The following is a 15,046-nucleotide window of genomic DNA, read 5'->3' on the forward strand; positions in this document are numbered from 1 at the left end:
AGGGGAGCACTTGAACACTGATCAAAATCCCTAGGGGAGCTGGGCATGGTGGCACATGCCTTTAATCCCAGCACTTGGGAGTCAGAGGTAGGAGGATGGCCGTGAGCTCGAGGCCATGGTTCAGTGCTTAGATACGCTTGCAAGCCTGTTCCCCACCCTCGTTCAATCCTTCCCAGCACCCAAGTAAAGCCTGACTCAAAATATCCCGGAATCCCAATAAGCCTAGGGTAATGGGAGGCAAAGCTGGGGGAGCCTGAAGCTCTCAGGCCAGCTAGACAGGCCCATGCAGCTGCAAGTCCACTACAGCTGCTGACCCCAAGAAAATGAAAGGAGAGAAGAGACACCCTCTCACACGTGCTCCTTCACACATCACACGGTAGCCCCACACACACACACATAAATGAAACAATGCAGTTCTTTAATTCCCTAGGCATTTCCTCTTGTAGGGCATAAGGTCATTCAAGAGCTTTTTTTTTCCACAGAAAGGTGACAACTCTGCAAGGTCACAATTTATTTGCAAAAGATTAGAAAAACCCAAGGGCTTCCTTAAGGAGACTGGTGCGCAAAAAAAAAAAAAAAAAAAAAAAAAAAAAAAAGACACATGGTTATGGAGGAAAACAATGCCTAAGTCCCCAAGTCCAGTATTGCACAGAATGGCTCAGCACACACTCTTTGAATGAGCATGTGATCCCTCTCTTCCCCACAGGAGAATGCTGCTTCCAAAGGATGAACCATGTCCAAATGCAAATCATAAATGTAAGAAACCATCCACTTCTCCATCAGAGGGTGCAAAATAGGGTCACACACTCTTAGCTTTTCATATCAAAATGTCTGGTCATTCACCAACCTCTAGAGCATCTTTCTGGCTCCTGAGAGACCAGCTCTTACTCCTGGGATCACTCAGCCCTGCACTGGAGGCTGGGTTTAAAGATCAGGCTGTTGAGGGCTGGAGGGATTGCTTAGTGGTTAAGGCATTTGCTTGCAAGGCCAAAGGACCCAGGTTCGATTCCCCAGGACCCATGTTAGCCAGATGCACAAGGGGCCGCACACGTCTGGAGTTCGTGTGCAGTGGCCGGAGGCCCTGGCATGTCCATTCTCTGTGTTTCCCTCTTTCTCTGTCAAATAACTCAATAAATAAAAATATTTTTTTTTTAAAACAAGATCAAGTATTGTACATATGTAAGTAGAATGATTGGGATGGGGAGAGGATATGATGGAGAATGGAATTTCAAAGGGGAAAGTGGGGGGGGGGACTACCATGGGATATTTTTTTATAATCATGGAAAATGTTAATAAAAATTGAGAAAAAAAAAAAAAGATCAGGCTATTGGGTTTGGAGAGATGGCTTAGTGGTTAAAGGTTCTTGCTTGCAAAGCCTGATGGCCTGGGTTCAATTTCCTAGTACTCAAGTAAGCCAGATGCACAAAGTGATGCATGTGTTTGGAGTTTCTTTGTAGTGGCAAAAGGCCCCGGTGTTTATCCTCTTTTTCTCTCTCTGCTCACAAATAAATAAAAAAGAACTTTTGCTGATAGAACACTGGAAAAAGCTACACTGCCTGCAGCTCCATGGGAGAGAGCAATCATGCTAGGACTAAAGGTGTGCGCCACCACGCCCAGCCACACGTCATCAGTGGAGACAAACACCACTGGACACTGCAAACCTAAGCTCGGTCAGCCAGGCCAAATGAGCCAATGGGTGCAAAAGTGGCATATCTGTTGTGGGGGAAACAAAGCACTCTCTAATTGGACAGGAGTCCCCCTCCCCTACAGGAGGGAACATATGCCTGGAACCGAAAACCTATGACGGTGAGGTCGTGAGCCCTAAGGGTGTAACGTCTGCTGGTGTCTGGCTAGACGCATATATTATGCTCACCAAACTGCCCGGTAAGCACGTCTCTTAATGTTCATACCCATATATTAATTCTCTTAATGTTCATACCCAATATTAATAATTAATGCTCACTTTTGGTTAGAGAAGCTTCTCTTTTCAGATGGCAGTGACCACTGGGATGACTCAAAAGGCACCCTAGTGCTGAGAAGTCACAAAGGAGTGTTCAGCACTGAAACATTTCTGTCATACCTTCCAAGACTCAGGGTTCACTGCGGAAGAGGGGGGTGGAAAGAACGTAAGAGCCAAAGGAATGGTAGAGTTGCTTACATTGCACTCTTCCAGACACAAAATGGCCTGGATCTCCATGACTTGGCAGTGCCTGTACTACCTACCTAAGACCCTCATAATAGAAGGAAAAGATGATGACATCAAAATAAAAGAGACTCATTGTCTGTAAGCATGGAAGTTGTCAATAAAAAATTATACATAAGGGCTGAAGAGATGGCTTAGTGGTTAAGGCATTTGTCTGCAAAGCCAAAGGACCTCGGTTCGATTTCCCAGGACCCACACAAACCCGATAGATGCACAAGGTGGTGCATGTGTCTGGAGTTCATTTGCAGTGGTTAAAGGGTACCCCCCCCCCGTGTCGTTCTCTCCCTCAAACAAATAAATAATTTAAAACATTTTTTTTTAAAGCAGATAGTGGAAGTTGGCTCCCACCCCTGGCCTTATTCCCTTTAAAAAAATTATACCAATAAATAAATAAATAAATAAATAAATAAATAAATAAATAAATAAATGAGAGACTAATTGAGAGGGGGAGAGGATATAATGGAGAGTGGATTTCGGAAAGGGAAAGTGAGTATGGAGGGCATTATCATGATTTATTGTCTTTAATTATGGAAGTTATCAATAAAAAACTTTTAGAGCCAGGAGTGGTGGCGCATGCCTTTAATCCCAGCACTCAGGAGGCAGAGGCAGGAGGATCACTGTGAGATCGAGGCCACCCTGAGACTACATAGTGAATTCCAGGTCAGCCTGGGCTAGAGCGTGACCCCACCTCAAAAACCCAAACTTGCCCGTGCAAGGCCGAGGGCACAGACAGAGGTCAGAGGCAACCATCATTGGACAGGCTCCCTGCTGCTCAGCTTGATGTAAAAATTTGTCTTGGAACTGTCAGGAACCCCTCAGCACCCCTCTCTCTCCTTTATAAACACCTAGGTACCTGCTTTGTGCCAGGCTCAGCTCCCAGGCCTAAGAGTGCACACAGCAGCGAGGAGACAGACCGAATCACTGGGTCTTAACAAGCAAAATAAACATCATGGTATCTCATGCAAACAGCATCATAAGGGGTGACCTGGTGCCTAAGGTTCAGAAATCAGTGGCAGAGTGAGACCCTACCTAGAAAAACCAAAACCAAAAACAAAGAAGAAGAAGAAAAAAAAACAGGCTGGAGAGATTTCTTAGTGGTTAAGGCACTTGACTGCAAAGCCTAAGGACCCAGATTTGATTCCCCAGTGCCTACATAAGCCAGATATACAAGATGGCACATGCATCTGGAGTTTGTTTGCAGTGGCAAGAGGCCCTGGCATGCCCATTCTTCCTGTGTCCCTCTCTGCTTTTCTCTTTCAAGCAAATAAATAAATAAAATATTAAAACTTAAAAAACATCTTGGTGGAATGGCACATGCCTTTAATCCCAGCACTCAGGAGGCAGAGGTAGAAGAATCATGAGTTTGAGGCCAGCCTGGGACGACAGAGTAAGTTCCAGGTCAGCCTGGGCTAGAGCGAGACCCTACCTGTGTTGGGGGTGGGGGCGGACAAATCTATGGGAAGGGACCATTTTCACAACTCAATGTAGCTTCTCCTTTCAGATGGCAGAGACCACTGGGGAGACTCCAAACTCATCAAAATGTGAGAAGAGACAATACAATGGAGTGTTCAGCACTGAGACATCTCCATCACATTCTCTAAGGCCCAGGGACCATTGTGGAAGAGGTAGTAGAAAGAGTTGAAGAACCAAAGGAAGGGGCTAGAGAGATGACTTAGTGGTTAAGGTATTTTCCTGCGAAGCCTAAGGACCCAAGTTCAATTCCCCAGTACCCATGTAAGCCAGATGCACATGGTGGCGCATGCATCTGGACTCTGTTCACAGTGGCGAGAGGCCCTGGCATGGCCATTCATTCTCTTTCTCTCTGTCTCTCTCTCTCACACATAAATATCTATATATGTATATGGAGAGAGAGAGAGGGAGAACCAACTGGGTGTGGTGGTGCACACCTTTAATCCCAGCACTCGGGAGGTAGAGGTAGGAGGATTGCTGTGAGTTTGAGGCCACCCTGACACTCCATAGTGAATTCCAGGTCGAGTGAGACCCTACCTCGAAAAACAAAAACAAAAAGAATCAAAGGAAGGGGAGAAATGTGTACAATGCTGTTTTCACGGACACAAAATGGCAGTAACATTCATACCCACAAAGTGGCCGATGCAGACTGGGAGGGGGGGCTGAGGACGTCAAAATAGAGCAGGCGGGCTGGAGAGATGGCTTAATGGTTAAGCGCTTGGCTGTGAAGCCTAAGGACCCCGGTTCGAGGCTCAGTTCTCCAGGACCCACGTTAGCCAGATGCACAAGGGGGTGCATGCGTCTGGAGTTCGTTTACAGTGGCTGGAGGCCCTGGCGCACTCATTCCCTCTCTCTCTCTGTCTATCACTCTCAAATAAATAAATAAAAATAAAAACAAAACAAAAAAAAAAAGAAAAGAAAATAGAGCAGGGGCTAGTTGGCAAGAAGGGGTTCAGCGGAGAGGGGACAAAAAGGGTGGTGGGAGGGGATCATGGCATATTGTGTATATATGGAGGGTGTCAATAAAAGTTTTTTAAAAAGGGGGGCATTTAGGAGGATTATATTGTTTGTATGAAAATATCCCACTGTTTCCTATAAAGGACACAAAGCGTTCTTGGATTCTGGACCCATTTTCCATAGATATGACAGGCGGCCTGTGTGAAAGCTTTCATGTCCCGGCCCATGCAGCCCTCCAGGGGAAGTGCTTGGCCGCTGGAAACGCGGCTTTCATCTTCGGCTCTTGTACCTTAGCACTTACCTGTGCACATCTTTTAATTACCCCCTTGGAACTGGATCCTAGAAATGAGCCCTTCGGTCAAAGGCAATGTAATTGAAGGCTTTTACCTACCTGTTGAAAGCTGACTTTCAATTACCCGCCAGCTCCCCCACACCCCCCCCCCCCTCCGCCAGCACCACGGGCCCACACCAGCCTCCCCAAACTCTCAGCCTCAGAGCAGGGACGGGCGACGCACCTACGCTTCTCTGATGAATGGCAAATACTTTTTTGTCTGAATTTTTTTTTTTTTTTAGGTAAGGTTTCACTCTAGCCCAGGCTTGACCTGGCACTCACTCTGTAGTCCCAGGCTGGCCTGGAACTCACAGCGATCCTCCTTCCTGAGTGCTGGAATCGAAGGCGTGCACCACCACGCCCAGCATGAGTGGCAAATGCCATCTTGTTGCTGTGCCCTCCTTGCACAGCTGTGAAGTGAGGTGAGAAGCCTTTTCCCATGAAGAGTTAACATTTATCAAAAGTTCACTGTCAGGCATGGGGCTGTATGGCTTAATGGTAATAGTATTCATTTTCTTTTTATGTATTTTTTAATTTTTATTTATTTATTTGAGAACGAGACAGAGAAGGAGGCAGAGAGAGAGAATGGGTGCGCCAGGGCGTCCAGCCACTGCAAACAAACTCCAGACACGTGCGCCCCCTTGTGCATCTGGCTTACGTGGGTCCTGGGGCATCGAGCCTCAAACCAGGGTCCTTAGGCTTCATAGGCAAACGCTAACTGCTAAGCCATCTCTCCAGCCCTGTTTTTGGTTTTCTGAGGTAGGGTCTCACTCTAGCTCAGGCTGACCTGGAATTCACTCTATAGTCTCAGGGTGGCCTTGAACTCATGACGATCCTCCTACCTCTGCCTCCCGAGTGCTGGGAATTAAAGGTACGTGCCTCCACGCCTGGCCAAAGACGCTTGTTGAAGTGACCGTTGTATTGCTGGGACAGAGCACCTGAACAAAAGCAGCTGATGGGAGGAAAGGTTTTATTGTGGCTTATAATCTTGAGGGGAAAGCATGGCATGAGCAGAGGCTGGACGTCACCTCTCCCATCTCAAACAAGGTGAAAAATCAAAATATACCCAAGGTTGTCCTCTGACCTCCAGACAGGTGCTGTGGCACACGTGTGCCCACACTGAAACACCTCCACATACATAAAAGGTTAAACAAACAGTTGAAGGGAAACCACATTTGGCATCTGTGGTGGTTTGATTCAGATGTTCCCTATAAACTTATGGGTTTGGAATGCTAGGTCGCCAGCTGATGGAGATTTGGGAATTGGAGCCACCTGGAGGCAGTGTATTGTTAGGGGTGGGCTTATGGGTATTATAGCCAGTTTCCCCCTTGCCAGTGTTTGGCACACTCTCCAGTTGCTGTGGTCCACCTTATGTTGGCCAGGGGGTGATGTCCACCCTCTGCTCATGCCATCATTTTTCCCTGCCATTATGGAGCTTCCATGTAAGCTGTAAGCCAAAATAACCCCTTTCCTCCCACAGCCTGCTTGGTTGGGTGCTTTCTGCCAAGAGAAGGAGACTACAGCAGCATCGATAGGATTGCCCCAGGGGCCTTTGGGAAGGAACAAATGAATACGGTTGATGCTCACAGTTGGGGGCCTGTTGGACCCTGTGCCAGCATCCTGGACAGTGACTTCCTCCTCCTCCTCCTTTCCCCCTTTCTCCATTGCTCTCTCAAACAGTCTCACACTACAGCCCCAGGCTGACCTGGAATCACTACGCAGCCAAAGCTGGCCTCCAGCTCCCAGAGATCCTCCCGTCTCAGCCTCCGAGTATGCCGGAATTACCGATGTGAATCACCATGACCAGTGTGCCACGATGGTTCTGCCCTCCCACTGATTCTCTGCCTCACTCCCACCTGCTTGTCCCCCCCCAGCTCATCCCAGCAGGGACGATCACAAAGTCTCTGATGCTAGGGAGTCATCTTATGGTAGGGAAGCGCGTGGACCCAGGGGAGGGCTGCAGGCACAAGGACGGGATCTAGATCCCGGGGTGGAAGGGAAGGCACTCCCCGAGTCCGGTGGCCGCTCTGCAGGGAGAAGTTCCAGGATTCACTGGCCTCCATTCAGAGAAAAATGACAGGGTCAATGGATCCACATGGGCCACACATAGCAGCTCACCATGGCAGTTCACAGGGTGCGGCCCCTCCCCCAGGTGTGCCAAGGGGAAGGAGGTGTTAGCACCTGCTATCTCCCATGAAAGAGGACTCGAGGGGATGAGGCTGGTAAACAGGGCAGATTAGGCTTGGCATCTGGCACCAAGGGAACTGGAGACCACTAATCTGTGGGTACAGAAACCTTCTCCCACCGAGCTTTCTCATGGTCCTCTGAGGAGCTCAAAACCCGTTCAAAAATGACCCTCCCAATCCCATCCTCCAGTTTCCTCTCCTCAGGTCCTTTGGGAGCAGCTGAATTTCAGCCACCTCTGGGTCCCCTAGGACCTCAGTCTAGTGACCTGCTCTCCTTCCAGGTCTCAGCTGAGTCCATTTCTGGCTGTTTCACGTCAGTTAATAAATGCAGCCAAGTCTCCTAAAAACATACACAGGACAAGTAAAATAAAAATTAAACCTGTGGGGCTGGAGAGATGGCTTAGCGGTTAAGCGCTTGCCTGTGAAGCCTAAGGACCCCGGTTCGAGGCTCGGTTCCCCAGGTCCCACGTTAGCCAGATGCACAAGGGGGCCCATGCGTCTGGAGTTAATTTGCAGAGGCTGGAAGCCCTGGCATGCCCATTCTCTCTCCCTCTATCTGTCTTTCTCTCTGTGTCTGTCGCTCTCAAATAAATAAATAAATAATTAAACCTGTGCCCCCCCCCCAAAAAAAAACCCACATGTCTGTGCACAACCACCAGCAGCAAAAATAAAAGACAAATGAGGGCTGGAGAGATGGCTCAGTGGTCAGGTGATTCAAGGCCACCCTGAGGATACACAGTGAATTCTAGGTCATCCTGGGCTAGAGTGAGACCCTACCTCAAAAAAACCAAAACCAAAAAAAAAAAAAAAAAAAGGATACATGAAGCCAGGTGTAGTGGCGTACACCTTTAATCCCAGCACTAGGGAGACACAGGTATTTGAATTGCTGTGAGTTCAAGGCTACCCTGAGACTACATAGTTAGAATTTCAGGTCAGCCTGGGCTAGAGAGCGAGGGTCTATCTCAAGAAAACATATATGTATGTATGTATATACATACATATGTATATACATATATATATGTTCATATATATACATATATATATATGTAAAATCTATGGGAAAGCACTTTGCCACAGTGACTAGGCAAGGGGCAAACCCCTCACTCATTGAGAAGGATCCAAGCTGCTTATGCTATTTTACCCAATGTTTTTTTTTTTTCTTTTTTTGACGTTGTTGTTGTTGTTTTGTTTGTGTGTTTTTACTCTAGTCCAGGTGGAACTCTTGGTGATCCTCCTACTTCTGCCTCCCAAGTGCTGGGACTAAAGGCGTGCGCCACCACACCCAGCTCAGTGGTTTTATTTCTAGGGAATAAGGAGAAATACACACGGCTCAGTCCCTCGGCAGAGCCAGCTGGCTCTAGGTACAGACATTCTAGAAATTCACATGCATTGACTAACTCCAGGAAAAAATCCAGCAATAAGCCACAGGCGGTTGCACACACCTTTAATCCAGCACCCGGGAGACAGGTATGCGGATCTCTGTGAGTTTGAGGTCAGCCTGGGCTAGAGACCCAAACTGGAAAAAACAGTAACAACAAAAATGCTCAATGAGTATTGACTAGGAATTCAGGAATTCAGAAGAAAAGTATAAAGAGTCCAAAGCATTTATTTAATTTTTTTTTTTTTTTTTTTTTTGGTTTTGCAAGGTAGGGTCTCACTCTAGCTCAGGCTGACCTGGAATTCACTATGTAGTCTCAGGGTGGTCTCAAACTCATGGTGATCTTCCTACCTCTGCCTCCCGAGTGCTGGGATTAAAGGTGTGCACCACCACGACCGGCTTAATTATTTTATTTTATTTTATTTTATTTTGGTTGTTCAGAGTACGATCTTGCTCTAGCCCAGGCTGACCTATGTAGGCACAAGGTGGCCTTGAACTCATGAAAATCCTTCTACCTCTGCCTCCCAAGTGTTGGGATTAAAAGTGTGTGCCACCACGCCTGGCTATTTTTATTTTTGTTTATTAGAGAGAGACAAAGAGAGGGAAAAAAAGATGGGTGCATCAGGGTATCTAGCCACTGCAAACTCCAGTTGCATGCGCCACCATGTGCATCTGGCTTACATGGGACCTGGAGAATCAAACCTGGGTCCTTAGGCTTCACAGGCAAGTTGCCTTAACTGCTAAGCCATCTCTCCAGCCCTAAAAGAAATATAAATAATCAAGGCGTCAATATCTCAATAGCTGTGTATTTCCCAAAGTTTTTTTTGTTTATATTTATTTATTTATTTGAGAGTGACAGACAGAGAAAAAGGCAGATAGGGAGAGAGAGATTGGGTGCCCCAGGCTAACGTGGGTCCTGGGGAATCGAGTCTTGAACTGGGGTCCAGCCCCTCAATGTTGATTAAAAGTATAAATCAGACTGGAGAGATGGCTTAGCTGCTAAGTGCTTGCCTGTGAAACCTAAGGATCCCAGTTTGAGGCTCGAGTCCTCAGGACCCACGTGAGCCAGATGCACAAGGGGGTGCACGCATCTGGAGTTTGTTTGCAGTGGTTGGAGGCCCTGGCACGCCCATTGTCTCTCTGTTTCTCTCTCTCTCTGACTCTTTCTCTCTTTGTCTGTCACTCTCAAATAAATAAATAAAAATAAACAAAAAGTATAAATCATCAGATTAAGAAAAACTCAGCAATATATAAGTTTGTGCATATGTTAAATGCAACAGTATCTTATTATTTATATTTTTACATGTATATGTCTGTATGGGGTGCATGCATGTGTATGTGTGTGTATATATATGTATGTGTGTATAGTGAGTGTGCCATGCGTAAGCCAGAGTTTGTCAGGTGCCTTCCTCAATCACTCTCCCCAGAGCTCACCAATTTGGCTAGGCTAGCTAGCTAGAAAGCCCCCGGGATCATCTGTCCCTACCCTCTCCCTCCTAATGCTGGGATTACAGGTGCTCATACCACACCCAGCTTTTACATGGGTTCTAGGGATCCAAATTCAGCCTTTGATATTTATGGGGATGCACTTTAGCCATTTCCTCAGCCCCGAATGTCACAGTATCTAGAAGAGCCAAATATATTTTAAAAAAAGAAAGAAAGAAAGAGAGAGAGAAAGGAAGAAAGGAGTGAGGGAAGGACAGAGGGAGGAAGGGAGGGAGGGAAGGAAGAAGGAAGAAAGAAAACAAGCCAGGCATGGTGCTGCATGCCTTTAATCCCAGCAGAGATAGGATGATCATTCAAGGCCACCCTGAGACTCCAGAGTGAATTCCAGGTTAGCCTGAGCTAGAGTGAGAGCCTACCTTGAAAAAACAAATGAACCTCCCCAAAAAATATTGAGGTGCACACCTTGAATCACAGCACTCAGGAGGTAGAGGTAGGAGGATCAATGTGAGTTTGAGGCCAACGTGGGACTACATAGTGAATTCCAGGTCAACCAGGGCTAGAGTAAGACCCTACCTCAAAATGAACAAACAAAAAACTTTGCCTGACTTGAAGATATATTCCTGATTCCAGCAATTGGGAAGTGGAGGTAGGAGGATCTGGAGTTCAAGGTTAGCCTGGTATACCAGAGTCCCTTTCTCAAAATGAACAAACCAGGCTGGAAAGATGGCTCAGTGTTAAAAGCTCTTGCTTACAAAGCCTGACAGTTGGGGTTTGAGTCCCCAATTAACTTAAAACATAACATAAACTGGGTGCATAAAGTAGAGTTCATTTGCACATCCATTCCCACCCCCTCTGCTTACAAATAAACAATATATATCAAACCAAACAAGTCACCAGATGTAGGTCCCCAGCCTACAAACAGAACTGTGAGCCAGAACAAACCTCCAAGAACCAGCAGGCTGTGGTACTATTAGCAACAAACAGCAGACCACCACAGTACGTCTGGGGCTGAGGAGACGGCTCAGCGCCTAAAGGTGCTTTTCTGCAAAGCCTGCTGGGCTGGGTTCAACTCCCCAGGACCCACATAAAGCCAGATGTGCCCCATAAATGCTACTGAGGTCAACACTCCACTCCAAGGGTCAGAGAAGGGTACAGATGCCTAAAGTAGCTTCCCAGATCTCTTCTGCCATAAACAATCCAAGTCCCTCCCCCAAAAGGGGTTCCCCTTTCTTAGATTTAAAATTCCTAGAAGGATTAAACTTGAACCTAGAATTGTGCTTGGTTAAGCTCAGCCCCCAAAACTTGGCATGGGAGCTGGTTAGCTCAGTCCCCATACAGGGCCAATTAATGACACCAATTTGGGTCTCTGGGTTGACTTCACCCCATTATACCTTCTAATGGGCAAGAGTTCTTCATAATTTCTCCCTTTGCCTTCTCTTAATCTAATAGTCTCTATAAAGAACTTCACTCTGAGAATTTCTGCCCTATACGCCAATGACCAAAATCACTTCTTCTCTGCTGTGTATAAGGTCTCTGTAGCTCCTGGGGTCTAGAGAACACAGATGCACATTTTATAGGCTTTCATCCAGGGGACCTCAGGTAGGGTAACTTCAGCATCCCTCAGAAATAGGAGCTGGGGAGCCAGGTGTGGTGGTGCACGTCTTTAATCCCAGCACTCAGGAGGCAGAAGTAGGAGGATCACTGTGAGTTCGAGGCCATCCTGAGACTACATAGTGAATTCCAGGTTAGACTGGGCTAGTGAGACCCTACCTCAAAAAACAAGCAAAAAGAAGAAGAGGAAGAAGAAAAGAAATAGGAGCTGGGGGCTGCAGATATGGCTTAGTGGTTAATTAAGGCACTTGCCTGCAAAGCCTAAGAACTCATGTTTGAATCTCCAGGTCCCACATAAGCCAGACACAGTGACACAAGCACACAATGTCACACATGCACACAAGGGGACACATGTGTCTGGAGCTTGCAGCAGCTGAAGGTCTTGGCATGCCCATTCTATTTCTCTCTCTCTGTGTCTCTCAAATAAATAATTTAAAAAATGAAGAAAAAAAAAGTCTGGGTCCTGAGGAATCGAACCTGGGTCCTTAGGCTTCACAGGCAAGTGCCTTAAACACTAAACCATCTCTCCAGCCCTAATGACAGAGAAAATGAGGAAGGGGGATTACTTGTGTTCAAGGACAGCCTGTTAAAGAGTTTCAGATCAGCCTGGGCTAAAGTGAAACTGCCTCAAAGATAAATCATGAATTTATGCTAATTAAAAACAACTATATGGCCAAGAGATTCAAATATTTTTTTAAAAGCAAGTGAAAAACAATATTTAAGTTTCATAATAAGTTTTGGGTATTTGGGGGGGGGGTTTCAAGGTAGGGTTTCACTTAGCACAGGCTGACCTGGATTCATTATGTAGTCTCAGGGTGACCTCGAATTCAGGGTGATCCTCCTACCTCTGCCTCCTGAGTGCTGGGATTAAAAGGCGCACGCTCGGTCCCATAATAAGGTAAAAAAAAAAAAAAAAAAAAGGTGGACAGCTAATTCCAAGAGCTGCAAATGTTACACACACACACACACACACACACACACACACACACACACACACACACACGGTTTATTCACCCTAGTAGCATTCAAAAATAGGTGCACTGATATGACATGTCTCCCCAGGAGCTGCCAAACTGGCGGGGAAGAGGAAGAGATGGTCAGGAGGGGGTGCACAAGCCTAGCGAGGGGCCTGAGAGGGCACGGGCGGGCTGGCTGCCACAGCCGCCCACCTGCCTGCTGCCACCTTGGAGACCTGTGAACTGCTGCGCGGAGGGGGGTGGTCCTTGGGGGTCTGGCAGGAACCCCCACGGCCAGATTTGCAAGTTGCCGGGTGGGGCTGATGTGGTAAGTCACAGAGTCTCGTGGCGTTTCAACACATCACCTCGTGAGATTCTGTGAACCCTGGGACTCGCCCCTTCACACGCATTTGCACACGCAAGGACTAACCCTAGGTAGTGGTGAGAGCTTGCTCTGGGAACTAAGGCACACTGGCCGGCCCTCAAATTAGGAGCTCTGCTGCTAGGGACCGGCGCCTGAGACACTGGAAAACTGTTCTGGAGAAAACAGGCCATATCCACCCCAACTCTTCCCTTTCCTTCGTATTTTTTTAAAAATTTACTTGAGGGGGGGGCAGGGAGGAAGAGGCAGAGAGAGAGAATGCGCATGCCAGGGCTTCCAGACACTGTACTCCAGATGCATGCGCCCCTTGTGCATCTGGCTTATGTGGGTCCTGGGGAAATCGAACCGGGGTCCTTAGGCTTCCCAGGCAAACACCTTAACTAAGCCATTTTCCCAGCCCTCCTTCGTATTTTTTAAGGGAAATGAAAACACTTTATTATTTTATTTTTAAAGAGAGAAAGAAAGAGGCAGATATATAGAGAGAATGGGCGCGCCAGGGCCCCCAGCCACTGCAAAAGAACTCCGGACGCATGTGCCACCTTGTGCAGCCGGTTTATGTGGGTACTGGGGAATCGAACCTAGGTCCTTAGGCTTTGCAGATAAGCCCCTTAACCTCTAAGCCATATCTCCAACCCTTCTTTCGTATTTTGGTCTTCGATTTGAGGCCTCTCCTTGCTGGGGAAAGCCCAGGGTGCAGCTGGGTTGAGGTTTGGGGGCTTGGGGTGGTCCTGCTACACTGGCTTCCCCGCTCTGGGAGGAGAGAAGGAAGGTCCCAGCAGGTGTTGCTGGGGTCCAACAACCAGTGCTGGGGACCGGGCAGCCGCCCGACGGGTGTGGACTGGAGAGCGGAGGTCCAGGGGCAGGCAACTGTTAATTCTCAGAGCCAGAGGCTCGGCGGAGTTTGCCCAGGAAGTGAGAAAGGGCATGTGCGGTTTACGAGGAAACTGAGGCACAGGGTCTTGCCCGAGTGACGCTGGGATGGGCCGGGATGGAGTCTGGGAGCCTCTTCCAAGCCCAAGAGAGGGAGGGTGCGCATCTCAGACCCGAAGGATGGAGAACGCCCTCGGCTTCTCCTGCCCGCCTCCCCCCCCGCTCTCTCCCGGGCCTCCCCCGCCTGGAGGTCCCTTCCCGGGCCCGGTGCCCACCGAGCCCAGCGCCGAGCCCGGCCCCGCCGTCCTCCCTCCTACCGCCGGCCGCGCCCCGCCGCACGGTCCTCGGCGCCCCAGGTGGCAGCGCGGGGGAGTCGGGTTTCGAACTCAGCCCCTCGGGGCTGGTGGGGGGAGCCTGACCCCGCTCGGGCTGCCCGGGCTCCCGTGGCCGATCCCGGCTCCGCGGACACCCGCAGCGCAGTGGAGGGGACGGCGGCGAGGGGCAGGCGCGCGCCCCGGGCGCACGGAGGTCGCCTCGGGAACAGGTGGCCCGGCGGGGACGGGGACCGAGCCCCCGGTGCCTGCAGCCCGCCGCCCCGCCCCGCCCCGCGCGCCCCCGGACCCCCGCCCGCCGCCCCCTCGGCGCCGCCCCGCGTACCTCCGGCTCCCGGGCAGGCCAGCGGCGGACAGCGGCCGGGCGGCGGCGGCCCGGACCCGGCGGGAGGGAGCACCGCCCTCGGGCCCTGGGCGGTGCCAGCCCCCCCCCCCCCCCCCCCCCGGTGCCCACCCCACCCGTCCCCGCCCGGGGCCGCTTGTCCTCCCTGCTGCCCCGGGGGGACCTGAGTCATCCTCGGCGAGCCTGTGGCCAACAGGTGTGGGGCGTCTTCGCCGACTCTTCCCCTGCAGCACGGGTTCCAGCCCACCCCCGGCACAGGCTTCCTCCCTCCCTCTCTGGTTTTTCGAGGAGGGGTCTCACTACGGCCTCGAACTCACGGGCATCCTCCTACCTCTGCCTCGCGAGTGAACACCCGGCTCTCTTTTAATTGACAGATTTATCCCTATAAAGTATACCTCCCCTCATACTACCTTCTCCTGTTCCCCTCACCTAGTCCCTTCTTCCCATCTGGTCCCTCTTATAATTTTTTTTGGGGGGGGAGGGGGTGCTGTGAGCCCCACGGAGTTAAATTAGGATTGCTAGCCGAGCATGGTGGCGCACGCCTTTAATCCCAGCACTCAGGAGGCCCAGGTAGGAGGATC

The 15,046-nt window shown here is 49.4% G+C and overlaps 2 protein-coding genes across 2 annotated transcripts in view; one reads left to right on the top strand and one right to left on the bottom strand.

Annotated features, from left to right (window-relative positions):
* The window catches only part of A4galt (alpha 1,4-galactosyltransferase (P blood group)), a 43,174-nt gene extending 28,683 nt beyond the window's left edge, over positions 1-14,491 (bottom strand). The window contains exon 1 of the mRNA XM_045152612.1: positions 14,448-14,491. The gene's annotated coding sequence lies outside the window, so the exon portion shown is untranslated. The remainder of the gene's footprint in view (positions 1-14,447) is intronic.
* On the top strand, positions 13,971-14,813 carry LOC123461557 (proline-rich protein 2-like). Its single transcript, XM_045152269.1, has one exon. It carries the CDS (start codon positions 13,971-13,973, stop codon positions 14,811-14,813), a length of 843 nt encoding a protein of 280 aa, XP_045008204.1.
* Positions 14,814-15,046: the final 233 nt, after the last annotated feature.

Source organism: Jaculus jaculus, chromosome 6 (genome assembly GCF_020740685.1).
Source record: "Jaculus jaculus isolate mJacJac1 chromosome 6, mJacJac1.mat.Y.cur, whole genome shotgun sequence".
Classification (NCBI taxonomy): Eukaryota; Metazoa; Chordata; class Mammalia; order Rodentia; family Dipodidae; genus Jaculus; species Jaculus jaculus.

Excerpts from the sequence above, each read along its gene's own strand:
- LOC123461557 (XM_045152269.1), top strand. The coding sequence starts at position 13,971 with ATGGAGAACGCCCTCGGCTTCTCCTGCCCGCCTCCCCCCCCGCTCTCT.